The sequence below is a fragment of the Eublepharis macularius genome, chromosome 6, assembly GCF_028583425.1.
Source record: "Eublepharis macularius isolate TG4126 chromosome 6, MPM_Emac_v1.0, whole genome shotgun sequence".
NCBI classification, from domain to species: Eukaryota; Metazoa; Chordata; class Lepidosauria; order Squamata; family Eublepharidae; genus Eublepharis; species Eublepharis macularius.
Window position 1 is genome coordinate 116,254,450 of NC_072795.1, and position 26,890 is coordinate 116,281,339.

The 26,890-nt window shown below is 41.6% G+C and overlaps 1 protein-coding gene across 1 annotated transcript in view; it reads left to right on the top strand.

The window, feature by feature from the left end:
- CTNNA3 (catenin alpha 3) overlaps window positions 1-26,890 on the top strand; it is a 1,107,197-nt gene that overhangs the window by 821,257 nt on the left and 259,050 nt on the right. Inside the window, exon 12 of the mRNA XM_054983955.1 lies at window positions 22,208-22,408. Within this exon, the coding sequence (XP_054839930.1) occupies window positions 22,208-22,408 (201 nt within the window). The remainder of the gene's footprint in view (window positions 1-22,207; window positions 22,409-26,890) is intronic.

The window sequence follows — 26,890 nt, forward strand, 5'->3', positions numbered from 1 at the left end:
AAGCAAGTGCTGGGCACAGATAAAATATAATAACAAATAATAAATATTTTTTCTTATATTTACATGTATACTTGTGTGTGGAAAAAGCAATGGTGGGTGCTTAATTTTAAACAAAAATGGAGTGTATGGTCAGGAGAGCTATACTCTGTACTCTCCTAGCCTTTTCACAGAAAGACAGAGGAGTTAGTCTGTTAGTCTGTAGTTGCAAAATAGTAAAGAGTCCAGTAGCACCTTTAAAACTAACCAACTCATTTGTAGCATAAGCTTTCGAGAGCCACAGCTCTCTTTGTCAGATGCATCTGACGAAGAGAGCTGTGGTTCTCGAAAGCTTATGCTACAAATAAGTTGGTTAGTCTTAAAGGTGCTACTGGACTCTTTACTATGGGCCAAGCTACACATGACGAATGACACTTGAACAGCAAGTGTATTTCTCCCTGTTCACTTGCCCTCCACTCAATCCACTTGCTGTTCAAGTGTCATTCGTCATGCGTGGCTTGGCCCATAGTTACACAGAAAGGGGCAGACTTGTTAAATTCATAGGGATTCCACCATTGCATCTAATTTGGTCCTTGGTTTAATCAGTTTTAAAAGATACCCTCCCACTTCCTCCTCCACACTAGTGCTAGCAGCATCTGTGGAGGGATATTTATTGGCAGAGGTAGTGCAGGGGGAAAGGGTTAACCCTCCCCAAACTGCGGGGGCCCTGCAGGAAAATTAAAGCTCTCAAGAGATTTCCGATTCTCACTGCTGATCTCCCATGTCGCATCTAAGTATGTCTAATTGTCTCTTACTGTTACTGAATGCAGTTCACACAGATTGAGAATGCACAGCAGATGCTGCCTGGCATCCCAGGGGAGGGGGAACTGCAGCATTTGTGTTCATCCCCTTTTAGTCAGCGGTGCTACCCACTGTATACCAACATGTGCAAGCAAAACATTTACTTCTGTCTGCCTGTTGCCTTGGGGTGGGGAGTATAGTATTTTCCATACCTCCCTCCCCAGTCTGCAGTGCTACTGATTGTATGTTTGCCTGTTGCCATGTTCATGTGTTCCCTTCTGCCTTCTCCCTCCTCCTCCCCTCTCTCACAGAGCATGCTTGAAAGATTCCTGATTTTGTTACCTTTGAATAAGACTCCAATTTGCCATGCCATTTGCAGTCACCTGGATATCCTGAAACTTGAGTCCCTCCCATCAACTGGGATTAGAAAGCTCAGTCTAATCGTTTGGAATCCCAGTGTGCCCAGGGGTCTGAATTCAGACATCATGGAAAATTGACGTTTGATTAGAAGTTTTCCCAAACCAGGACATGTATGATATAGCAGGGGGAAAGCAGAAAAAAAAATGTGAAAGCTGCATTTATTTCCATCACTGACAGAGATCTGTCGTGGTTCATGGATGCAGCCAGCATCTGAATGTACAGCCCTAATGTGTAGAGCGTCTCCATACCTAGGCATAATAGACAGGGGAAGGATGGTGCCCCATTATTTGGCTTACTATTAAATAATGTGCTGAAATGTACAACTTATCATTTAAGTTCTGCTATGTATGGTTTCTAATAGTTTCAAAAGGGGCAATTAAAAATGATACATTGCTGAGCACTATGAGTCATCGAGTAAGTTTCTCAAGATGATGCTGTTAGTTAAAGCTGGGGTTTGCTGGATGGATGCCCTTTGGTAATGCGGTAGCTGTTGCATTGTACTGAAGGTTATAATTTATATAGGCCAAAAAGCATAGCTTTTCCTGTAATTGAAAATGTTCTCTAAAGGCATTTCACTGGCAATTTTCAACTTAACATAATTTATTAAACTAAAACAACAAGGCAAATCATTTTCAATTTATCTTTCCTTTATTATTTTAGGGTAGAAGCATGAAGTGATTTGGTGCAGAATTGAGAGGACAGTTAAATATGGGCATGTCAGATGGGGGGTGGCCAACATCAAGAGTGCTTGTGTGCTTTTCTAAATGGCTACGTGGAAGCATGTGACCTCTTTTGTATCAGAGTTTTTGCCCTGTTGAAAGAATCTGCAGCCTATGGAAGAGCTGCAGTAAGTGCTGCATTTCTATAAGGCAGTGGATTTCAATCTGTGTTCATGAGACCACTCAAAAGCTTTATGGCATCTGAGGCAACTGATAATGTTACACAAGCTTCTTTTGACATTTTGTTTACTATTATGTTATCCAAATAACTACGTGTCTATTCTCTGGCCCCAGGAGTGTTCCCCTGACCAGGTCTAGAGTGCAGACTGGCACTGATAGGGTTAATGCATATTATTAGGGTCTTTTCCTATATAGACCAGGATCCCATAGGTTACAAAGCAAGCATTCTGGCAGGGGACTTTTATTCAATAACTGGAGAACAATAATGAGGTTTTATTACTAACAAATAGACAAATAAATGGGGATGGCTATAAAACCCCAAAGCACACTACAGTGAATATGTTACAAAACAGGGAAATGTTAACATTAAGGTTGGGGTTTGAATATATTTTTACTGTGGTTAGAAGTACAAGTCTCTGATGTGAGAAGGAGCAGGGCTGGATGGGTGAGTGGGGGTGGAGTAAACAGCAGTTTTTAGTCTGAGTTCTGAGGGGAAGTGTTCATTGTCTAGGTCAGGCAATCTGTGTGAAGTCTGAAAGAATCTAATTCTGTCATGTTTTTAAAGATTCTCTTTTAAAAAGAGTTTTATTGAAAAGTTTTTCCAGATTAATAAAAAACAGCAAAAAGGAGAGGGAGGAAAAAGCCAAAAAGGAAAAAAAGAACAATGGCAATTAGGAGTAAGTACAAATTTTCTCTGTGAAAAGATGCATACAGATTACATATTATAACCTGTCTCAAATTTTACCTTTCATTTACCTTAACCGACAATAATAAACTTTAATTCAACCCTAAGTGATTATATCTCCCTTCCATCTAAAATATATTTCTTCAGTTCTTCAGTTCTTAAACTTCAGACACAGACCATGAGATCATTTCTCTGTGTTATCTGCAAAAAAAGTCAATAAAGGGCTTCCAGGCAACAGTATATTTCCAAGGGATTTACTTGTGAATATGGAGGCTTAGAGTTGTGCTCTGTGAGGTTGTGTGTGAAAATGCTATGTTTGGGACTGATTTTGACCCCACTGAGATCCCACAGCTCCCAGCTTTTAATTGGAAGTGAAATCACTGGGGCCTCTGGAGCCTGTGCACACTATATACACACACGAGAAACAAGGAGTGTGTCTGTTATTTTGGCTGAATCTACCTGTTAACCCTATGAGGAAGTCAGGGGGGCAGCAATGTATAGGTCATGCAAAGGGAGCAAAATGACACAGGTGGAGTTAGCATGGATTCAAACCTCCAACAGAAGATGTTCTCAAGTTTAAAAGACTGGGTAAAGTAGAGAACACCTGAAGCTCTGTGTGGAGGGATGGAGAAGTGTTGGTTCTGACCAGGGACCTCCTGAGGTAAAAGTTTAAGGTAATGTAAGGAGGAGCAGTGATAAAGATCCAAGGCAGGTTAAACAAAGACACTACATTCATATATTCCATGTGGGAGTGATTCAGAACTCACAAAACATATATGACACACATTGCTAATATTACCTAAGCTTTAATGATCCTAAAGAACTTAAAGTCCTAGTGTATGTATATGTGCGATAATAAAATCATACAATCTGTCCAGAGAGTGCTTTTTCAAGATAAAGATGGAATAACCGCTCAGTGGAGATGAATATGCTGATGTGATTGCTGACCAATAAATTAAAGTCTTAAGTATTCTTGTACACTACATATACACTAAAACTGTACTCTAGACTTGCACATCTGAAAATTTGTTGGAGCATCTTACTTATTCTGAAAATGTATGCATATTATGTAAATGAGGATGAATGCTTGGTAAGTGTCTCAATCTGGATTGGACTCTCAATTCTTTTTGTGGGGGGATTAGGAAATATTTATTCTATGATTGTATATAACATTTTTATGTAAGTAACTAAATTGAAATATCTTTAATAAATTTTATAAATTTTAAAATTAGTCTTGTTCCCCATGAAATACTATATACATAATAATAACCATACAATATTTTTACCTCATTTTTACATTACTGAGGAAGGCCTTAGTCCGAAACTAATCTGGTTCTATACAGATGTACTGTAATATCTGTATATTTGGAAACTATTTCAATATACAATGGAATTGTAATAATATGATAAACCACAATGTGATTGATTTTGACTACATTTTTTCTTATTTCTTATGGTTCTTTATTTTGTCTTTGAACCCAACCTTTTCAGTTACCCTTATCAATCTGGATTGGGTCATGCTATGTAATTCTCAGAAGCAAAGCAGGTGGCAATGCCCACTCCCTGCCTTCACCCAGCTGGGATCAGGAGCGGAGCAGGTGACAATGCCCACCACCCGCCTTCACCCATCTAATATCAGGAGAGGAGCAGGTGGCAATTCCCACCCCGCCTTCACCCATCTAGGAATAGGAGCAGAGCAGGTGGCAATGCCTGCCCCTGTCTTCACCCAGCTGGGATCAGGAGCAGAGAAGGTGGCAATGCCAGCCCCCCCCCGATGGGATCAGGAGAGGAGTAAGTGGCAATGCCTACCCACTGACTTCACCCAGCTGGGATCAGGCATGCAGCAGGTGACAGTTCCCGCTTCCCACCTTCACCCAGCTGAGATCAGGAGAGGAGCAGGTGGTAATACCCACCCCCGTCTTCACTCAGCTGGGATTAGGAGCGGAGCAGTTGGCAATGCCAGCCCCCCTTCACCCAGCTGGGATCAGGAGCAGAGCAGGTGGCAATGCCTGCCCCCCCTTCACCCAGCTGGGATCAGGAGATGAGCAGGTGGCAATGCCCACCCCTCGCCTTCACCTAGCCAGGATCAGGAGTGGAGCAAGTGGCAATGCCCACCCCCACCTTCACTCAGCTGGGATCAGTAGCAGAGCAGGAGGCAATGCCCATCCCCCTTCACCCAGCCAGGATTAGATGTGGAGCAGGCAGCAAGGCACAGAGCAGGAGGCTATAACCAGCTCCTCTTCACCCAGCTGGAATCAGGCACAGAGCAGGAGGCAACATCCCCCCCCCCCGTTCTCCCAGCCAGGATCAAGAGCGGAGCAGGTGGCAATGCCCACTTTCCCCTTCATCTGGCCGAAATCAGGAGCAGAGCAGGAGGTAATGCCCCCCCCTTCACCTGGCCAGGATCAGGAGCAGTGCAGGTGGCAATATCTCCCCCCCACCACGACCTTCACCTGGCTGGCATCAGTCACAGAGGAGGAGGCAATGCCCACCTGCCGACCCTCCCCTTTCTAGAGCCCATTGTATTTTTTCCCACATTGGTCTTTGTTGCTAGTGCATTTTACATCTCTATCATGACTCCTTTTGGCATCCTGTTCCTCAGTTAAAAAAAAAACCCTGGTAGGGATGATACTCCAATCCCTTGATTATTTCAGTTGCCCTTTAACTAGTTCCTCACATAACCTTAACTAGTCCTGCAATATATTTCTCAAGGTGGGCCAAAAAGAGCTGCACACATCTGCACGATAGTGTTTGTTGAAAGGCATTACAATATTAGCTTTATCTATGTAGCAAGAATGGCAGCACGTGCCTGCCATTTTAAAAGGCAGCTTTAGTTATCTCTTTTTTAATCCTTTTACTAACAACTCCCAGTGTGGAATATGCCTTTTGCACAGCTTCCTCACATCAAATTGATGTTTCCATGGAACTACAATATCGCTTTTCATATTAGTCGCCACTAATTAAGACTTTATATAGAGGTTTAGGATTTGGTGCCACAGTACGCATCATTTTTTAGTTATGGATCTGAATCTTATTTGCCATTTTGTTTCCCATTCATCTCTTTTGTGCTCTTCTCAGTCTACTTCAGTCTTTACCATTGTAAATAATTGGTTTCATCTGCAAACTTGGCCATGTCACTGGTTACCCTTTATAAACATGTTAAGTAGCAATAAGACAAGTCCTTAGAAGAAACCACTATTTATTTCCCTTCATTTTGAGAACCACCATTCTTCATTGAGTGGAGGAAAGTAGCCTTTTATGGGTTGTGCTGCTCCATTCTCTGCGGGCTAGACAAATGCAACTTCTTGGCAAAGGCTTCCAATATTTTGAGGAGGCCCTCAGCCTCCCAGTCCACACATTGCCCACTCTGTGGATGGATGAGCTTCCCCCAAATCTCCCACTTTGTTTATTAAAAAAGCAGGAGACAATGCCAAAACACCATAAAAATCAGGAGCTGCCCCCTCTGCCTCTTGCAAGTGAGTGGCAGTGGCAGAGACAAAGAAAAAGAAAGTGTCCTGGATAGAACAATACTGCAAAGAAGAAACCGGAGTTGAGCCACCACAAGAGGACAGCCTGGTTGCTTGTTCCTCTTGGACCCTGGCACCAATCTCAGAGCCAAGCGACAAGTGACAAGTTACACTTGCCTGGCAAGTGAACAGACTCACATGTATTCCCCTCTGTTCACTTGCAATTCACTTGCTCTCCACTTGTTCAATGCAAGGCCAGGAGACCCTGGGAAGTACTCGCTCTTAAAAGGGCACTCTCTCCTATCTTCTTCAGCCATGGGAAGGGATTTCCAAGGCAACTGGGGAAGCAACGGGTGGTCTTATCTGCCTCCAGAGGGTAGGGGCTCTCCTCTTCCTTGCCCCACACCCTCAACAGGGCTTCCCTCCATCTAGTTCTCCTACCTTATTCAAAAGGTGAAAGGCATTAAGCAGGATTTGAAAGAAAACGGCAACGCCATAGGCAGAGGGACAAGGATTCCTCCTCCCCCTTCCTTTTCTGTTCTTCATCTTCACTTCCCACCACACAGCAAAATAAAGCTGGTGGAGATGCTCTTTATCAGAGCAATCTCTATGGTAGTCCCACAACGAGGGTCCGGCTCAAACTATGTGGTTCCTTTCATAGTATACCATGCATGTGATGAATACAACCACATGGGCAGAATCCTTTAAATGGACATGGCCAGTGTGCAGGTATACACGAGGAAGAGCCACTACAGTGTTTGTAGAACATGTAAGGGGGGATGTCTGATATATCAGGGCTGAACTTTAGCTCCTGATATCCTGCTGCCAATTAAATTCACAACCTTTTAAATGCCCCCTCTTTTATAGCCCTCCTGGTGGGCTGGGCAGCTCAAGGCCACTCGATGTACCCTACAATCTGCTGTTTTTCTGTCCGAAATGGGTGGGACCACAAGCAAGCGGTTTCGCCTGTGCCTCAGAGTGAGAACCAACCTCATTTCTCGAGGCAGTCAGCATCCTGAAAAGTCCACTTGTTAACCTATAGAACACTTTGGGAGCGATCCTAAGCACCTCTGCTTGGAAGTGAGTCCCACTTTATTTAATGGGGGTTACTCCCAGGAAAGTGTTCTTAGGATTGCAGGAAGTGTGTAACTTACATACTGGGAAGGATGTGACTGTGTCCCAGCAGCCAGCAAGTTAAGGAGAGGGGTTAGTTGTGAAACATAGGGGGAGGGGTGTTGGTTGGTTGGTGGTGGTCATGCCGCTTGATATAAAATATATTATGAATTGTTGGGGAGAAATACAGATAAATTTGGTCAAAATTTGCTTGCCAATATCTTCCAAAAATAATGATTATCAGCAAGTTTATCATACTTGCAAAAGAGCAGAGGCTCTTGTCAAAGCTGAGATCTTTAGTTTAGCAGCTCAGGTACTCCAAGAATTATTAATTGCCCCAAAGCTGTGTGTGCTAGATCAAAGCCAAATAACTTGCCGGCCTAAGCTCAACTCCCTTGCAAACTAATTACATATCAAGTCATTTACGGCCATACTGGAGGCTTTTTTGGCTGTAATTTTCTTTGTGCTGTGGAGCTTTAAGAGAGAAGGACCACATGCCAGGTAATGCTGACCTTTCCGGAGGCGTTGTTAAGGAAGCACAGCGAGGGAGCACATCTCCTCCTTAGGCAATCAATCAGCCTCCCATCGAACACAGTCCATGGACAAAATTTCTTCACAAATTATTTTCCATATTTTACTTCAATTTGGCTTAAAGATCTTAGCGTGATTTAAATGAGACCAACTTTCTGATTGAAAAAAATCAATTGGGATCATTACATAGAGAACTGAAATTCTCCAATAAAATGTTCTCATTAGGGGAACAAATCTATCTGAATTCACTGCAGACCATAATCTTGCCACCTTGTGAGACCCCCACCCCATTTGTTTTATGGTCTGAAAATCATATAGTCAATTCCACTGCTTTTAAGTGTGATGCAAGATTAATTCATTTTATTTAGCTTTATGCTTATTTTTTCACTGGAAGTGGTTTTTATATAACAGTACCATTTTATTAAATTTGATTTACGCAAATTGATTTTCAGGAGCCACCTGATGATTGACTTAGGATAACGGTACACGGGTAACCAATTGCTGCATATATCCCAGAGTCACCCCAGTATTTCCCACAGCAGTGTGGACAACTTACACGTGTATATGTGCATGTCTTTGGGAAATCTGATTGGGTTTCAAAATGCATATACAAACTTGAATATAATGCACATGTGAGAAATACCAATGCAACACTGAAGTACACACAGCAATTATGTTTACCAAATTTAGTGTTCTTTTAAAATATTACCTGTTAAAATTTTGTATTAAATCATAAACATTATGTGCTTTCAAACAATAGTGTCATGTTCTAAATAAACTAAATAAACAGACATCATTAATTTTAATAGGGATAAAAGGATTATCAAAACTTCTTAGGTCACCTGTGCAAACACTATAACATAAATTTAAGAAATTTCAAGTGAATGTAGGGGTCAACATGAGGGATGCTCAAACATCTCACGTTTTGCTCACAAGCAGAGAGCTGATTTTTTTTGTCAAGCAGTTTGGCGATTTGTGAGCAGCTTGAGCCTGTTCAATGGGTTACTTTTAGGGCTGATAGGCTTCCTGCCATGGTGGGAGGCCTACCACTGGTAGCTTTATTTGCTCACTGTTGCTCCAAGTAGCAGCAGGATTTTTTTTTTTAAGTCAGCGATGTTGGCTACATTGCAACATCACTTCTGGGTAATGGCCATAAGTAACATAGGGTACTCTCAGAATTGCCAGTAACTTTATCATAGACTTTCCAGTGATTTCTAGAGCTATCCTACATCACTTCTGGATGTCACAATGTAACCAATGTTACTTGTCCCCCAATTCCCCCTAACCCTCCCAATGGTTGCCATGCTTGGCCTGGCAACCGTAGTTATTCCACATATCCACACAGTATAATATAGGGCATTCAGCTTTGTTTCACATGTCTGTGTTCTCATCAGTTTGAGAAGTCTCAGCTCCACCCATCCCCCATTTTGTGCTTCTCAGTAGTCAATTGTTTAAATAAAGACTGTACAAATTAATCAGTCAGCAAGCGATTATAAATACTGTATTTAAAAAAAAAGTGGTGCAGCTTCATTTTCATTTATGTCGGTATTATTGATGTTATTTTGAACATGTGCATTTTTGTGCAGCCTTAAGGGAGCTGTATTTCCTGTCCATGTCATTTAATTACATGATTCAATCATATAGGACCCTGGGGGGAGAATGTATTTCACCTAATACATAGATGGAGAAGTATCCACAAGACAAAATGATAAGAAACTCCGTCACCACAGCTACTGCAGAGCTGCAGAATTGTTCAAACAGTGTCATAGAAACCCAAGAATTAGATTCACTGATCCAGAAATTTGTTCTCCAAGGATCTGGGTCAGAAAGTAAGAAGAGGCTGCCTTGGGCTATGATACCCTCTGTCTTCTAATGGTGGAAGGCAGGGTCGCGAACTCTGGCTTGGGGAATTCCTTTACATTTTGGGGTAATGTCTGTGAAGGGTGGAGTTTGGGGAGAGACAGGTGGTCAGCTAGGATGTGATGCCATAGAATCTGTCCTCTGAAGCTGTCATTACCTCCAGGGGAACTGACCTCTGTAGTCTGAAGATCCGTTTTAATTTCAGGAAAACACCAGCCCCACCTTGAGGTTGGTAACTGTGATGTTAGTTGGATGTGGGTCTCAGTATTTCTTTCAGGTCTTGCAACCTAACTTAAGATTTCTAGAGCTTTTACAACACAAACCTCATAGTCACCGACACGTTACTTCTTTTACAAGTTCTCCACAGAGCCAACTTGTGCTCCGTGCAGACACATGTTAGCTTGGGGATTGGCTACTATAAAAAAATAGTGTGTAAATGGGCTCAGAAAGATGTCACCGGGGAAGGGAGAGCTCCTGCCTTTCTCCCAAGGTTTTTCCCCCATGCAGAAATAGTGTGGGGAAGGAAAGTTTTCTCCTTTCTGCTGCTGCACATGCACACAATACCGCCACATGGAGTAGCAGAAATGGGGAAATGTCTCCCCTTCACAGTATTCTTGCATGGAGAAAAAAGCTTGGGAGAAAGAGAGGAGCTTTCCTTCCCCTAGGACAGCTTTCTGAGCTCATTTGTACTGTGTTTTTTTTCTTTTAAGAAGCCAATTCCCAAGATGATGTGTCTGTGCAGAGTGCAGGTTGACTCCACGGAGAACTCGTAAAAGAAGTAAAGTATAGAGTGACCCTCAGTCTACCTCTGAGGGGGATAGGCTTAGCCCTAGGCACCACAGTAGCCCATTTGTTATGTTATCGAACATTGACACATAAAGAAAATATGCAAAGAGACAAGGGTAACGTCAACAAAAATCAGTTTGTAAACTTATTTTGACCTCTTTTTTTTGCTTTAATCTGTGCATTCTGATTTTTTTAAACTCAAAATGCACTTTGTTCATAATGTTAGAAACTTGGCAGTCATGTGCTCATCCTGAAGTATTTCAGACAAGATTTACTTTACTTTTCCCTACTTCCTTAGTCCAGGTTTTTTTGCACCTAAACTGAATGAAGCATCTGGCTGTGCTTTCTTTCATTCATCTCCATAGGCAGAAGGAACAGCAGACATACACTATGTTCACAAGCCAATCACTGACTAAGAGATACTTTTGCTAAACTCCCTACTGGTGAGCTTAATAGCAAGCCACCCAGGACATTAATGAGGTTGCCTTAATTATTTTAAGACACAATTCAGTTGCAACAAAATGGCAATGTACAATTGTTCTTGTATAAATTAAGGCTCCCCAGGATATTGTAAGCAAATGATAATAGATCCAGGGATTCTTACCCCACTCTTGAGTTTCATACTGTACCCCGGGAAGACTGGATCTGGGAAGAACAGAGGGGAAAGAAGTCTATAAGAGCTGTTAGTTCTTATCTCTGCATGCCTTCTTTCCAAGGAGAGTGAAAGAATAGGAGGGCTATCCTACATAGACAATCTGTATGGAAATGATAGGTCCAATCCTTTGCTACCTAAAAGGTAAAGGTGCAAGCACTGAGTCATTAGTCATTACTGACCCATGGGGGACAAGATAAATTACTTTAGCGGAGTTTCTTAGTTTGCTTCTTTTACTTTCGTATATGTCTTTGCTGGTGCTCTCCCCTTCCCTTCCCTTTGGCTGGAGTCTGGTTTTTTGCCTTTTTAGATGCTTAAATAGTACAGTGGAGAGTTTGAAAGAAATTTTGGAAATCCACCTGATGATCTGCAGAAGATACACATATACTACATGCATACATACAGGGGAATGGGATCATTACTCCCACCATCTCTGTCCCTGAATGTTCATATGAATCCAAATGTCTGCAGGGAGTGTATATAGGTGCACAATCTCATATACATGCCTTGGCTTGTATATGTGATTGTAGCATTCCTAGTCACCATGATTGTGTGTGTACCCTTGCCTGTAGGGCTCGCTATAGACATTTGATTTTTGACTGTACATGCAGACATCTGGGGTGGGGCTAGCAAGTGTGAGGCACAATGCATTTCTGCATTAGGAACCAGTTGTTAGCTTATTTTCAGTTTGGTGTAATACAAATCTCCTTAAAAAGAAGTTGTGGAAAGCAAATATAGGATCTACCCAGAATTGCCACTGAGCAGATGGATAATGAGGCTCTGAACAAATCATGTATTGCTAATAATAATAATAACATCTGATTAATATACCACTCTTCAGGACAACTTAATGCCCACTCAGAGTGGTTTACAACATATGCCATTATTATTTCCATAACAACCACCCTGTGAGGTGGGTGGGGCTGAGAAAGCTCTGGAAGAGCTGTGAGTGACGCAAGGTATAGATCAAAATCCCCAAAGAAATAGTGAAAAAGGAGACAGAAAGCAAATATGTAAGATGTAGTAGAATACAGTGGGAGGGAAGGTGGATTTTGTCACATCTCAAAAGCTAAGCAGGATTGATGCCTGGATGGGGAATCATGAAGGAAGACTCTGCAGAGGAAGGCAATGGCAAACCATCTCTGCTGCTCACTTGCCTTAAAAGCTCCTTGCTTGGGGGTGAGGGTGGGGGGGTGTCACCGTAATTCAGTTGCAAATTGATGACGTACATATGTAATAGAATATAGTAATACCTCCCTTAAAGCTGTTTCCTGCAAAGCTTTTCCACTTAACACACTTTGTCCTGGGTGTAAATGTCTTAATAAAAAGTAGAAGAGTGGGGCTATGGGCGGTGTGTGTGTGTGTGCCAAAGAGAGCTGTGGCTCTTGAAAGCTTATGCTACAATAAAGTTGGTTCGTCTTAAAGGTGCTACCGGACTCTTTACTATTCTAGAACCAGTGGCATTAGTACTTCTCATAGAGCTGTTTCACTTAGCACACTGTTTTCAGGAACATAACCACAGTGTTAAATGAGGTATTATTCTATTTGCAGCTTTGGTATGTATGCGAGAGGCATAGAATATTAACTGAGCTACAAATTGGGGTGGGATCCTGCATCTGCCATCAATTTATCAGATGGCCTTTGGCAAGCTATTTACTGTCAGCCTTCGTCTTCTTTCTGCAGAAATTTGAGAATAATAATCGTGGCTTACCATTGAGAGTTGTTGGAAGGATTACAGTAAGGTATATAAAACTCCTTGTTATTAGAAGTCTAATTTCACATAAGTAAAAATAATATCATAGCTGGGTTATTATTTAATGCTACGAATCTAGTTCATTCTGCCTCCCCGAACCATTATTAAAATGGCATAAATAAATTATTGATGAGGTAGGTAAAATGTTGATTTAAACGATCGCTGCTTACATTATAGCTGATTCATAGTGGATTAGGATGGAGTGCCGCCAACTTATTTTTATTGACTCTCTCTCTAGATTAATCAACTAATAGATGTTTTCCATCTAGACTGCCGTGTTGTGCGTAAGCCAAATTGACTTGTTACCTAAAAGATAGGCAACAAAATGAAAATTGACGATGGCAACTCAGAATTATTATGTTGCATCCTAATAAAGATGATTGGAAGAAGAATCAAAACAAAAATTAGTGGGACACAGAAATCAGAACAGATGTGTCTGTTTCTCATGCCGAGAGACTGAAAAGTAAGGGAAGGCCTCCCAGACATTAATGCTGCATTTGCTCAAAAAAGTTTGATTAGCGGCTGCGGAAGGAGAGGCCTAGCTCTAAAAGAAGAACAGACTGATGAGCCAGCTGGTCCCTTTTCTTTCTTGAAGATATCTCTTGTTTACAGTTTGGACCTCAAACCATATATTAAGCAGCAGGAGCTTGAAATTCTTGCTGTAATACTCTTTTTTTTAAAAAAATTAAACAGTACAGACTTTCACAAAATATTACTTATGCAATGCCAAAGGCTGCCCTCACCAGCATTTTAGCTTCTTGGACTTTGGTAAGTAATTGATTTATTATATCAGTCAATTACTCCAGGGCATGATATTTAATGCTGGACCAACTCAGTGATCCCCTTGGATAAGTAAGCATATTTTCAAATCTTAATGCCCTCTTCAGAAGAATATGACTGTATGACGTTGCCTCCTACTGTGATTAGGATCCTTTTGGTTGGCTGGATTAGTATACATATTGCAAGATTAGTAGGGTTGCCAGATCCCCTTACTCTCCCAGCAGGAGGGGAGAGAGACCTGGCTCTTACCTTTTTCTTGCCCTATCTATTCTTTACTCGTGCACTGGTCACTTCTGGTGATGTCACTTCCAGTGACCCCACTGTGCAGGTGGAGGGGGCATGCTCACTTCACAGCAGGCCAATTTGGGCCTCAAATGGGTGGGCCCATTTGGGGCCCAAATTGGCCTGCAGTGAAGTGCAGGAGTGCTCCCAGGGCAGCATGATGACTTCATTGATGTCATTGCACCTCCACGAGAGTGTACCTGAGAGGCCCATTCACGAGCCTTCCTCCCCCGCTGGCCCGGTAAGAGGAGATGGGGGGGGGAGTGGAGTGTGAAAGCAGGGAATCCCCTGCCCTCACCGGGGGAATGGGGTCCCTACAAGATTGGCCTCTTTCCCTCGTCCAGTCACTGCTGTACTTCAGGATCCTACTTCCAGCTTCTCTGCAACCTTCTGGCCTACATTCAAATTCATGGCTTGAGTTAGGACCAGACAAAATAACCCTTTCACATCCCTGTTCTCATTATATATTATTGATGTCCTGTAGGGAGAAAAGGGGGGGGTGGTATTTGGAATGGGGAGATGGCAGGCAGGAAAAGGCTCCATCACCTTGTACTTCTTTTGTCCCAATTGCTCCATCCTGAAGCAGCTTTTCAAGTAAAACATTAAAACACACATTTTTGTTTAATGTATTGTTTGGCCCTAAAATCGAATTCAAGTGCAAATTGCCTGCTCCAAGTAGACTGCAGATGGAATACTGAACATCAGTCTCTCCTCCTGCTTTCCAACAAAGACAACAGAGGACAAATTTCACTGCCGCAGAAAGACTTCTTACATTAATGCCAGGGCTTCCTATAGCAGATACACAGCTGTTAAAAAGGAATGTTTCCACAAAATCAAGAGTCTTCACCTGAGCAATTATGTCGGAGCAGCAGATGGCCGTTATCCTCTGACAATATTTTATTGGCGTCTCTGAAATGGATAGCACTTAGCAGTGCATAATCGGATGTGATGTTCACTCTGTTACTCACATTGCACAAGGAGTAAAAACATTGCAGAGATGTCTGCAATCATATAATGCTAATGGAGCAAAGGGAAAGAAAGACCTAAAATTTAAATGTTCATTTATTTGTTTCAAAGTGAATTTAGTTGTCATAAAATGTTGGTGAATTGACTGAGGCCCTCTAGCTATTGATGAAAAAGTTGTGATGGTCTTAGGCGTGATGCAAACTTCTTTTTTACTTTTTGGTCTCAACCTCATATAACCTTGAAAAAGTCGTTTAGCTACCATCTCGTGGTATTTCCCCCCTGTGACTGAGAAATAAAGGTGCATGTAGTATTGTCGAAGGCTTTCACGGCCGGAGAACGATGGTTGTTGTGGGTTTTCCGGGCTGTATTGCTGTGGTCTTGGCATTGTAGTTCCTGACGTTTCGCCAGCAGCTGTGGCTGGCATCTTCAGAGGTGTAGCACCAAAAGATAGAGATCTCTCAGTGTCACTGTGACACTGAGAGATCTCTATCTTTTGGTGCTACACCTCTGAAGATTCCAGCCACAGCTGCTGGCGAAACGTCAGGAATTACAATGCCAAGACCACGGCAATACAGCCTGGAAAACCCACAACAACCATTGTGCATGTAGTAGCTTAGAATGTGCTCTGGCAAGCAGAGGAAAATCTTCCCATTCCAAAACAAGGAATTGAAGACAGTTAGCAATTTCTTCTTTCAGCAGCCAACTTAGTGGTCTTAGCACTAAGCCTAACAACATGAGATAACAAAAAGGAACTGAACTGGTTGGCAAAGTGAAAGTAGTGGGCTCCCTGGGTAGTAGTGACCATGTAATTTTGGAATTTAAGATTTGGGGTAAGGGAAAAGTTGATCATAGTCAAATATAGAAGTTGGGTTTTAGAAAAGCTAATATTAACAGATTCAAATATGCTGGGTAGAATCTTATGGTCAGAAATAGAGATGGACACAAATCGAATTATGACCCCAGTTTGTGCCAGTTCATGGTTCCTGGTTTATGAAAACCCACGAACAATGAACCTCATGGTTTGGTTGTTTTGTGGTTCGTGCCCATCTCTAGTCAGAAATACTCAAGGAGAAGGGAGTTCGAGATGGATTAGAGTTTCTTAAAACTAACACTTCCAGTTCAACTTTTACAAGAGAATATGGCGCTTTTTAGAGTTTATTGAACACCATAATGATTGTTTGAAGTCAGTTCCAGATGCTCTAAAAATTATAGCAATCTATTAAGTCAACTAATATAAGCTATTCTTTTTTTTTAGATGGCTGTATACCTACCATTGTTAAAGTTATTACTTAAAATTTCTATGACCATATATTAATATTGTCCAGAGTAGTTGTTTTGTTATGTTATTGTTATATTGTTATGAAAAACTTTTTAAATATATATTTTTTAAAGTGAGACATTGAAGGCAAAATCACAAATGTAAGGTACACAAATAAGTCAATGTGGCTTCATAAACTGCTTTGACAATTTTAAAAGACACAATTTAAGAAATGGATGGTGGGCTGTATAACTAAGGCTGAATTGCCAGTGCTTGTAGAGAAAGTGTCGGAAGGCTAATGCTCAGTCTGAGCTTAGGCTAGCGAAAGATGCTAAACACAACAAAAAAGGGTTCTTTGGTTATGTTTGAAGCAAGAAAAAGAACAAGGAAATGGTAGGCCCACTGCAGAGAGAAAAAAATAAAAAATTATTTGGTAATAAAGAGAGGGCAGAACTGGTCAATTATTACTTTGCCTTGGTCTTCTCTTGGAAAGAGAACTATGCTTAACCTGGCAAAAAGAGAACACATAATGAAGGAAGGGAATTGCAGCCTAGGATAGACATCAGGGTGGTACATTAATACCTAGCTGCTTTAAATGAAATCAAGTCATTGGGGCCAGATAAATTGCATCCTAGGGTACTAAAAGAACTTGCTGATGAAATTTTGGAGCCTCTGTATCATCTTTGAGAATTTCTGGAGAACAGGTGAGGTGCCAGAAGATTCAAGGCGGGCAAATGTTGTTCCCACCTACTAAGAGCCAGCATGGGTTCTACAAGAACAAGACATGTCAGACTAGAGATGGGCACGAACAGCAATACAAACTAAAAAAAGCCACGAACAGCCCAATCTGCTGTTCGCGAACCAGCTGTTTGTGAGGCCCCATTCTAAACCAACAGGTGGTCTTTGCAAGCCTTGTTCATTGCTGTTCATTGCTGTTCGTCAAGCCAGACAATCTGGCACCTGCAATCAATTCCCTTGGCAACCTGAGGCAGGGACTGCCTGAACTCTGTCTGAACTCCTGCTGTTACCCTGGAAACCCCAATCTAAGCCCAATATAGCTTGGTAGGCAGGTCTTCCTTTCAAGTGTGGAGCTCCAAATGTGTTACAAGGAAGCAAAGAGCAGGGGGGAGGGGGCTCCCAGCTCTGGTTTTGCAGACAATGAGGGAGAGACAGTTGTTGTTGGCATTTTGAGACAGTACATTGGATCTTGAATTTTCTTTGTGTGTGGTGGGATAGGGATCTACCTCTTCAAGTTCCAGGGCTGCTGCCAGGCTCTGGGCCAAGCTATTATTTATTACTGGTACCTTTCCTGCTACCTGCTCAGGTAGGGTTTCTGGGAGTGGTGTGGTAGGGATCTTGATGGCTGGAGGAGAGCCTGCTGGCCTCCACGAACAATGAACAACGAACATGTTCATGAACAGGCCATGTTCATCAATGTTCATTGTTCATCGTTCGTGGATGGCAACGAACAACGAGCACCACGTTCATGGGTTTTTTCTGTTCATGCCCATGTCTCTGTCAGACTAACCTTATCTCCATTTTTGAGAGTTACCACTTTATTGGCTCATAGGAATGTTTCATATTATATTCTTCTTGACAAGATGGTAAAATGTGGTTTGGATCCTACTACTGGTAGATGGAATTGTAACTGGTTGCCAGATTGTACCCCTGAAGAGTCCTTGTAAATGGTTCCTTATCCTCTTGGAGAAGAGTAACAAGTGGAGTGCCTTATGGATTTGTCCTGGGCCCTGTGTTTTTCAACATCTTTATAAATGGCTTGGATGAAAGAACAGTGGCGATGCTCATTCAATTTGCAGATGATACTAAATTGGAAAATGTAACAAATAATGTAGAAGACAGAATCAAGATTTAGGATATTGAGAGGCTGGAAAACTGAGCTCGAAGTAACAAAATCAATTTTAACCAAGATAATTGTAAAATTCTGCATTAAGTAGGAAAAAACAAAAGCATAATTATAGGGTAGGAGAGACTTGTCTTGGCAGCAGTACATGTGAAAAAGATCTAGGGGTCTTAGTAGATCATATACTGAACATGCTTCAGCAGTGTGATGCGGTAGCTAAAAAGCAAATGTAATTTGGGGCTGCATCAGCCCTTTCCTTTTTAAATAACTTGCCTGCTACTGCTATGGAAGCAGGTGGCAGGCAATGGCTATCTGGCTGAGCAACCAAAAGGATGAGGCAAAGTCTCTCTGGCTCCCTCCATCTTTCTTTTCCTGAGCTACTTAATGTATGCTGAATAATGAAGTTTCAAAGATACCTGATGAAAGATTCCAGTAGAGTAGCTCCTTGGTATACACTTTCAAGATTCAGAGTGCCCTCCATCAGTACGAATGGAGATTCCTGAGCCTTTTTATACTTGCAAGAAGGTGGGAGGGGTGTTGTAAGGAAGGGTGTCACGATGCAAATATACAATGCAGCCTGATTAGAGCAGAAATTAGCATTTGTAGTGGGACAAGAATCCTATGTCTGTTCAGCCCTGGGGGCTCCATTGTTCTGATTTTATGAATGAATTGAAGTTTAGCAATATCATGTAATCTTACCTTGAAGCGTCTCTCTGTGAGGACTGGCACTTTTAGGTCAGCAATGGAATGTCCTGGAAGATTAAAATGACCTCCCACTGGTTTTGAGTGCTGTGATTTTCACCTTTGCATCCTGATACCTTTCCTTACAACACCTCTCTCACCTGCTGGCTGGGATATAAAGGCCCAGTGATCTACATTCCTACTTGTATCAGACAGATGAAAGCTTTGACTCTGGAAAGCTTATACCCTGAAAATCTCATTGGTCTTCAAGGTGCTGCTTTTTGGACTTGAATCTTACTGGTTTTTGTAGACTAACATGGCTACCCACCTGAAACTATCTGATGAATCTTTAGAAGTATCTTATTCCATGAGATACCAGACGCTGCTGAAACAGTGTTCTGGATATTTGGAAACAAAGGACAAAAGTGTGATCGAGGCAGGAAGTTCTTCCCTCCTTTTCTTTGTATACCAGCTGCTGCCTGCCGTTTTTGGGTATGGACTTGGGAGCAAGTTGGATAGGTGGTTCTTGAAATTCCATGGCTTTCCTGGTGACATTTTCAGTGGTCTCACAGGCTTTCCAAATAAGAATAGAAAAGCAAGAGGGAGAGACGGGATATATTGTTGAACAGAGATATTCTGATGAATGGTTGTGTTATAAGAGTTTTGTTGGTATTGTATATTCTAAAATTATATTTTAAAAGTTATATGGTTCTTGTACTTTGACAGTCCTTGTATTGCATAATACTCACTTTTTTCTTTCAAAACATTTGTTCTTGTTTCTCTTTTCCTTTCTGTCTTTATCTATTTAAAAAAATAAAAAAGAATAGGGAAAAAAAGAATAGAAAAACAAGATTATTTTCTGAGGGGATTTTTTTTGCTTGGTTTAACAGAACTAAAATGTGAATCAAATCCAAGGTGACATTCGCCCATCACCAACTCTCATCTTCAACCATCCATTTGCAATATGGGGATAATGTTGTAAGGATTATTTGGAAAATGTATGTGAAGTTCTTTGAACATTCCGAACTGCTATATAAATGCTAACTATATTATTATCGTTGGCAGATCTACCCTTTCTTTAATTGTACAGTTACTTTGTGGAATATCCTTTCAAATCTCTTATTTCGTACTGTTTTTTCCCAGCTCAGGGCAGATGGTTTTAAATCTCTGAAGAGGCTCAAACCAGCACAGTGATTATCTGCAGACCTAAAATAAGCCAAATTGCTCCCTTTGCTCTGGCAATTTACTTATTAATAAGCTCTAATTTTAGGAAACATTTCTTCTTCAATTTTTAGCTGTTGTTGGATTCTTAGAAACAGCATGCACCTTTTTTTACCATTTTCTTGAAGGCACTGCTGAGACCTCTACACAGGCAAACTGTGAGACGCATGCTAGCCCCACTACCCATTTAGCAGCATCCACCAGGGATGTTGCACTAGTTTCTAGCTTACATCAATCCCCTCGTTCCTGCTGTAACACATGGTTGTGGCAAAGAGGCAATTTATACAGTACTATACAAGGCCAGCAGAATGAAGAGTAGCTCCATAATATGTGATCCCAACTGACAAAAGCAATTTGTCTTTGCTCATATTGAGCAGACTGGTTTCTTCTTTCCACAGACATAAGACTCTATTTGCCTGCTTTGCTTTCCTTGCCAGAGATGAGATTGGTTTAACTAAAGCATAGCAAATGATCACCCTGGCCGCTGAAACAGGGAATCAGCCTTAAGACTGTCTGTTCAATTTTCAAAGGACATTTTAAATATTATAATATACAATGTTTATAAAGGTATGGAGAAGATTTCAGAAGAAGTGCTTGGGGTGGAAGGTATTGGAAGGTACATGCTATGTGGATAAAGTCTTAAACAGAGGTGATGGAATGTAGGAATAGATCGGGTAGCTGGAGAAACAATCAAAGAGCAACTGGCTAGCCCTCCCGTGGAGGTGGAATCAGACTGTGCTCTTAGGAGGGGCACAATTTAAAAAAATCAGAATAATAAATAGCTGTTGGGGAGGCAAATCATCTGATATTGTATTTGAAAATTTAATTTAATTTGAAAACCCAAGTTTAACTCTGCACTCAAATATAAAGCTCACTACATGAGCTTGGACCAGTCTTTCAGGAAAAGCCACCTCACTGGGTTGTTATAAGGATAAAACAGAGGTGCAGTGGGGACTCATGTGTACAACCCTGAACTCTTGGGCAGATGGGAGGGATAAAAAATTAGTAAAGTTAGTCACTAAGCCATGGTTGCTTGTCTTAGTTATTAGCCATTTCTTTTTTAAATATTCTCAAAGCAGCTGATAATAAACACATAAAAATACGCTAACACACAATAAGAAACAGTGATGATGAGGAGTGTGCACCCGAAAAATATTTGGGAAAACAATTAGGAATAACCTGAATCCCAAAGTGGCAAGCTGTTTTGGGATTTGGGGGTTGAATTGCTTTGGTATGCTCCATAAAGATTTGGAGCACACCAAAGCTCAAAGCCATCCTCTTCATGCTGCTAGCAACACAGGAATGGGCACTTTCAAACGCTTCGCCGCTGGCTTCACTCAATGCATTGGGTGAAGCTAATGGCAGGGCATTTGAAACTGAAAGCACCTCTTCTCGTGCCGCCAGCGAGTGGTACAGAAAGGGATGATTTCAGTTTTAGCTTGCTTCACCCAATGCATGGGGGAGCCTCCTCCCCCTCCCATCGGTTGAAGCAAGTTGCGGGGCATTTGGAAACAACCATTTTCATGCTGCTCACAGCATGAAAGAGTGGCCTCCAAACTTCTTGCGCTGCTGTTTTTTCCCCCATGGGAGGGGGAGGAGGGAATGTTTTTTCCCATCGAGGGAAAAAAAGGCAGGGCAGGAAGTTTGAAAGCAAGCAGTACTTTTCTAGCTGTTTGCAATGCAGGGCAGCTGCTGCCTGCCCAAAGCTTCCCAAAGTAATACAAATTGCTTCAGAAAGCTTTGGGCTGAATCTTTCCGAATTGGGCCCAATTCGAGTTTTTTCCCTGAATCGGAATCCCGAATAACATACTCCTAGTGATGACCATTAACAATAATGTCTGTTGTAAGCCACCATGAGTGCTATGATGTAGAAAGGCAGCTATTAAATGTTTTAATAAACAAATAAAATAAATATTGCAGCACATCAAAAATAGTATCGTAAAAACAACAGTGTCATACTAAAGAAGAGAAAGAGGAAATGGTACTGTTCTTCAACGTGTCACTTGACAATGAAATTAAGCATTTTATACTCTGGCCTGGAAAGAGGCATTCTAATTTTTTTGTTGTTGACTTCATATTTAAAATCCGAGCTGGAATGTAAGTCAACCGGTTTAATTTATTTCAAATGTCATCAGCTGCAGTGAAACTGTATCCCGTTGAGCCAAGTAAGTAGGTCTAAATAATCCTTGTCTGTTTGATTCTGTTTCTCTTACAGAAAGCCACATTCTTGAGGATGTAAACAAGTGCATTGTTGCGCTAAGAGAACAGGATGCTGATGATTTAGATCGTGCCGCCGGGGCCATCCGTGGGCGTGCCGCAAGGGTGGCCCATATTGTTTCTGGTGAGATGGACAGTTATGAACCTGGAGCTTACACTGAAGGAGTGATGAAAAATGTGCAGTATCTTACAAATGCTGGTATGTATACATTGTTTTTCTGCATTTTAAAATCTATTTTCTTGACAAATTTCCTGGGGTTTTGGCACCATTTTTACTTTATGTGGCATTTATTCACCATTTTTAAACTAAATATATGCCAGACACATTATACAATCTTTATTTACACTGTTTTACTATCTACATGTAATTGATGCCAAAAATAGATGTCAGTTTTAATGGTAATAATTTCTATAACATTTTGCTAATATGCTTGAGGAACAGATGACACAGGTTTCATCCCAAAAGAAACCATAAAAGAAATTTCATCTTTTACGTCAAACCAGAAATTTGGTAGGGTCCCTAATTTGTGGATAACAACCTGAAAGTTCTTTAGTAACTTTGGAGTTTTCTGCTCTTATATTTTCCTCTTGTGTGATACCTAGATTTTCACTCTGCTTGTGACTGGGGCACATTCTTCAACGTATAGAGCTAGCTAAATAGGTACATGTATCCATTGTAATATATTAGAACTTTTCTAGTTCTAATATATTGATGATTTAGATACTTTATTGTTTGGCAGTATGTGACTAGACAGTTGACCAAGTAGTTTTGGAATGAAGCTGAGGTCTGTTGCTCCACCAGTGCTACGATTCTGAGGTGGGATCTTGTACACTCATGCTCCCTCAGTGCAGGGATAGAGTCCAAACTAGATTAAATGCAGGAAGCTCTTGGACAATTTCTCCTGAAATGTGTGTGTTACAGATCTGATTGGCTCGGAGGAGCAGTGGGAAGAAGGGGTGCTTGATATTTCCATATGGGCTATATCAAAATTATCCCTTCCCTCTATCAGCTGCTCACATATATGGGGAAAAGATGCAGGGGCCCTATAGCATTTCTCCTAAGGAGAGAAGTAGCTTCAGAATCCTGAAGCTAGAGGGCCTGCCAGGTCCATTTATTTACACTGCTTTTTTAGTGTGGAAGGAGCAGCCTGTGGATCATCAGATGTTGACAGAAAGGTCCTTAAAAATAGCAGTCAGATGCCACTAAAAGTTTGGGTAAGAATATTTTTAACTAGTACCTAAAGGAGAAGAGGGTACGTATTTGATAAAGATGTCTGGGGAGAGTATTCCAAAGTCAGGGTTTCACCACAGAAAAATGCTGGTTTCTGATAACTAACCTACTTTGCTTCTGAAGGTGGGGACACTTGCAGCAGGTCCTCAGCAGGAGACCTTAAGGCACAGGCAGGTTCCTATAGAGAGACTGTAAGTTCTGTGTCTGTCATCAGTTGTTTTCTAAATAATGACGCTGCTGTACTATCTCAACCTTTGCCTTAAAAAGTTGAGAAGCAGAATCATGTGCATCACTAAGAGCCACCACAGTTCCCTGGATAAAGATGCCACTTGCCCCCCCCCCCATGTGACGTTGATCACTACCAAATATCAATCGCTTGCTGTTGCCAGGCATACAATCATAATTGTTCATTAGGTAGCAACGTTAAAGGAAAAGGAACAGGTTTATTAAAGAACAGACTTTACTTAACTTGTTAACACTGTACTCATTGCAATAAGCTGTACATGGTGGTGATTAGAGATGGGCACAAACCAAAATATGAACCAAAGTTCATCACAAACTGAGCCGTTTTTCAGTTTGTGAACCGGTGGTTCGTCGGAGAGCATTTCTGACAACCCATAACAAACCACTAGGATTTTTAACCCGGTTTGCTTAGTTAATTTTTGATTCATCACTGCAGACAGCCTGGCACCAATCAATCAGTTTCCTAGGCAATGAGGGGGATAGGCTTTCTGCAGATCTTCTGCTGCCCTGGAAGTGACATTTTCACGAACCAAATGAATCAGTTCGTGAACCAGGCAATTTCATGCTGGTTTATGCTTTGTGAAATGCGATGAATCATGAACCACCATTTCCCCGGTTCTAGTGGTGATCCATAATAGTGGTGATCCATTCCCCAGTTCTAGTGGTGATCCATTTCTAGTGGTGATCCATTCTTTTGCGCCCTGTTCTTTCTTACTTTCTCTCATTCTGTATTGTAGGCTCTTGCACTCTCTCTGTCTCACTGTCTTGCTTAGGAAAAGAAGGGAGAAAATTATTAAAGTTAATAGGTACATTGTTTTTTGCAGCTGACATCCACAGGCAACATGGCACCCACTGATGTGTTGCTTGGCAACCACTTTCTCCTTCTCTCAAGACAGACTCCTGGCTTTCTTCCACCTCCAGGAGCAGGTGCTTTAAAGCAACCCAGGAGGTATCTCTTTGGTGCCTGCAGGGAATACTCAGTTGGCGCACCCACACTGACCAGTGTGAACAATAGAAGAAATTACATTGTGTGCTCATGGGAAAAAATGAGCCAGCAGAATCAGTAAGACTCCCTAGCAAAAGGACCTAGCTAGAACACTGCCATGCACTATGAATTAGATGTTTGTGAGACGCAAGTCACTGCTGGGAATAAGCCCCATTGAATATAGTGACAAGTCATAAAGATGGTTGAAAGGAGAAGGAAAATCAGGGATATGTAAAAAACTTACCCTCCATGGGGAAGAGACAAGTGATCCGAGCCCCCCCAGATAATGGCGTCTTCCTACACCAGCACTAACTTTAAAAAGGAACATTTACCAGCATCACATGCTCTTCCCACAACCCCTGCAATTATCTTGATCTAGATATAGGGATTGCCAACTTTTTTTCCTACTGGTTCCTACTATGCTTTCTACAGCAGCTTGGGCTGCTGAGTGTTACCATCATAAGAGCATCTTCTACGAGGGCTCAATCCACCTTGTCAGCCTTCAAACTGGAGGCCTTTCCAAGGCCTTTCTCTTGGAAATTGGGCATCTCTCTAGTTGAATTGTGTAAGGCAGCCTCCTGGTCTATGCCACCCACATTCATCCAACATTATACCATTGATGTAGATTCCAGAAGGGGCACAGCTGTTGGCAAGGCCATCTTGAAAAGTCTCTTCCATTAATGATCTTCACACCCACTTCCTGAGTAAGTTAGCTCACCAATCTCCCTTGTGGGACCTGCACAGAAGACATGATGATGAAAATAGGGTTGCGCTTACCTGTAACTGTTGTTCATCGAGTGGTCTTCTGTGCAGGCACCCATCCTTCTCTCCTTCCTCACCTTGAGCTCTTTTTTCTTACCTTCCTTCTGCTCAGGTAGCTTAGAGAACTGGAGAAGGGAGCCACTCGTCCATCCTTTTATACCTGCATCTGGGGGAGAAAGTGCATGAAAAGGCTAGACAAGCACCTTGCACTTCTAGGAGCTTTAGAACGTCCACAGCTGGCCTGTGCATGTGCGGATCCCATATGTTCCTTCACAGAAGAGAAGTACAGGCTTGCTTTCTTTGAGGGCAGCAGAGCAAGGCAGTCCTGCTTGAGCAGAAGAGGGAGGCAATATTTTAATGGATTTTCCCCTTTTATGATCTCACTAATAACTGATCACATTTAGTTCCAAACTATATTATATGTTTCTTAAGGAGTCAGATCAGATTCCAGCTGTACCTGTGGGGAACTGATTTCCCTAAGTTGTGCAGAGCTTTTTGCCACTCTTTGACCATTCTCAGCATTCTGCTGGTAGCTAGTAATGTCTGCTAGTGGCAATTATTTTATAGCAAGCTTCCTATTTTCAAGAAAAAAGGCAAGAACATAGAAACAGAAGAAAATTCTTCAATTGTTTGGTACCTTAAAATGTAACCATCTTATTGTTAGATGGCCATGGTTTAATTTTACTGCCAGTCAGAATATGCAGCAGTTAAAGATAAGTGAACAATTTATAAGGGGCTCATTTCCCTGCAGATAGAATAAAATAACCTGTAATTATTGTAAATGCAGTCTACAGTATTTCAGATTACATTGTTAGATTAGGATGATTCAGGTCATGTCTGCACAAGCGTTTTTATTTGGATCTCTTGGACATCAGCTATTTATCAATATACAGCCAAAACTACATTCTTCAACACGGCACAAGTGCAAACAGGGACATTCTTATGAATGAGTGTTTGGGGCGTGGGGCAGAGTGTAGACGGTCAGTCAATGGTGAGGCTAACACAATCAGGACTCAAATGTGCTACACACAGAAAGTGGGAACTAAAAGTACATATAAACATTATTCCAGAAGCCACTGAGGAAAACTACAGACTACATGGCAATGGTATATTCAATACCGATGAAAAATTTAGGTATGGTATTGCATTTGGTCCCTTTTAACAGCTCAGGAGCTTTGAGGCACAGCAATAAGGGACTAGCCAAAGTTCAATCAGTTAATTCAGAGTATTTGGGAGAAGTTGAAAGAACACTTCAGTAATGAGAGACAAAAGCCTTTGAGCATATGCAGAGTTCTTTCCCCCCACTACTGTGCAACAGCAGCCTCCATGTTACACCTAGTTAGTCCTAGATGGAGTGAGTTGGCTTTTTCAGAGCAGGTTTAGAGTTTTGGGGTGTTCATGGACCCTGCCTTGCCCTTTGAAAAGCAGGTTGGCATGGGGGCCAGGATTGCCTTCTATCA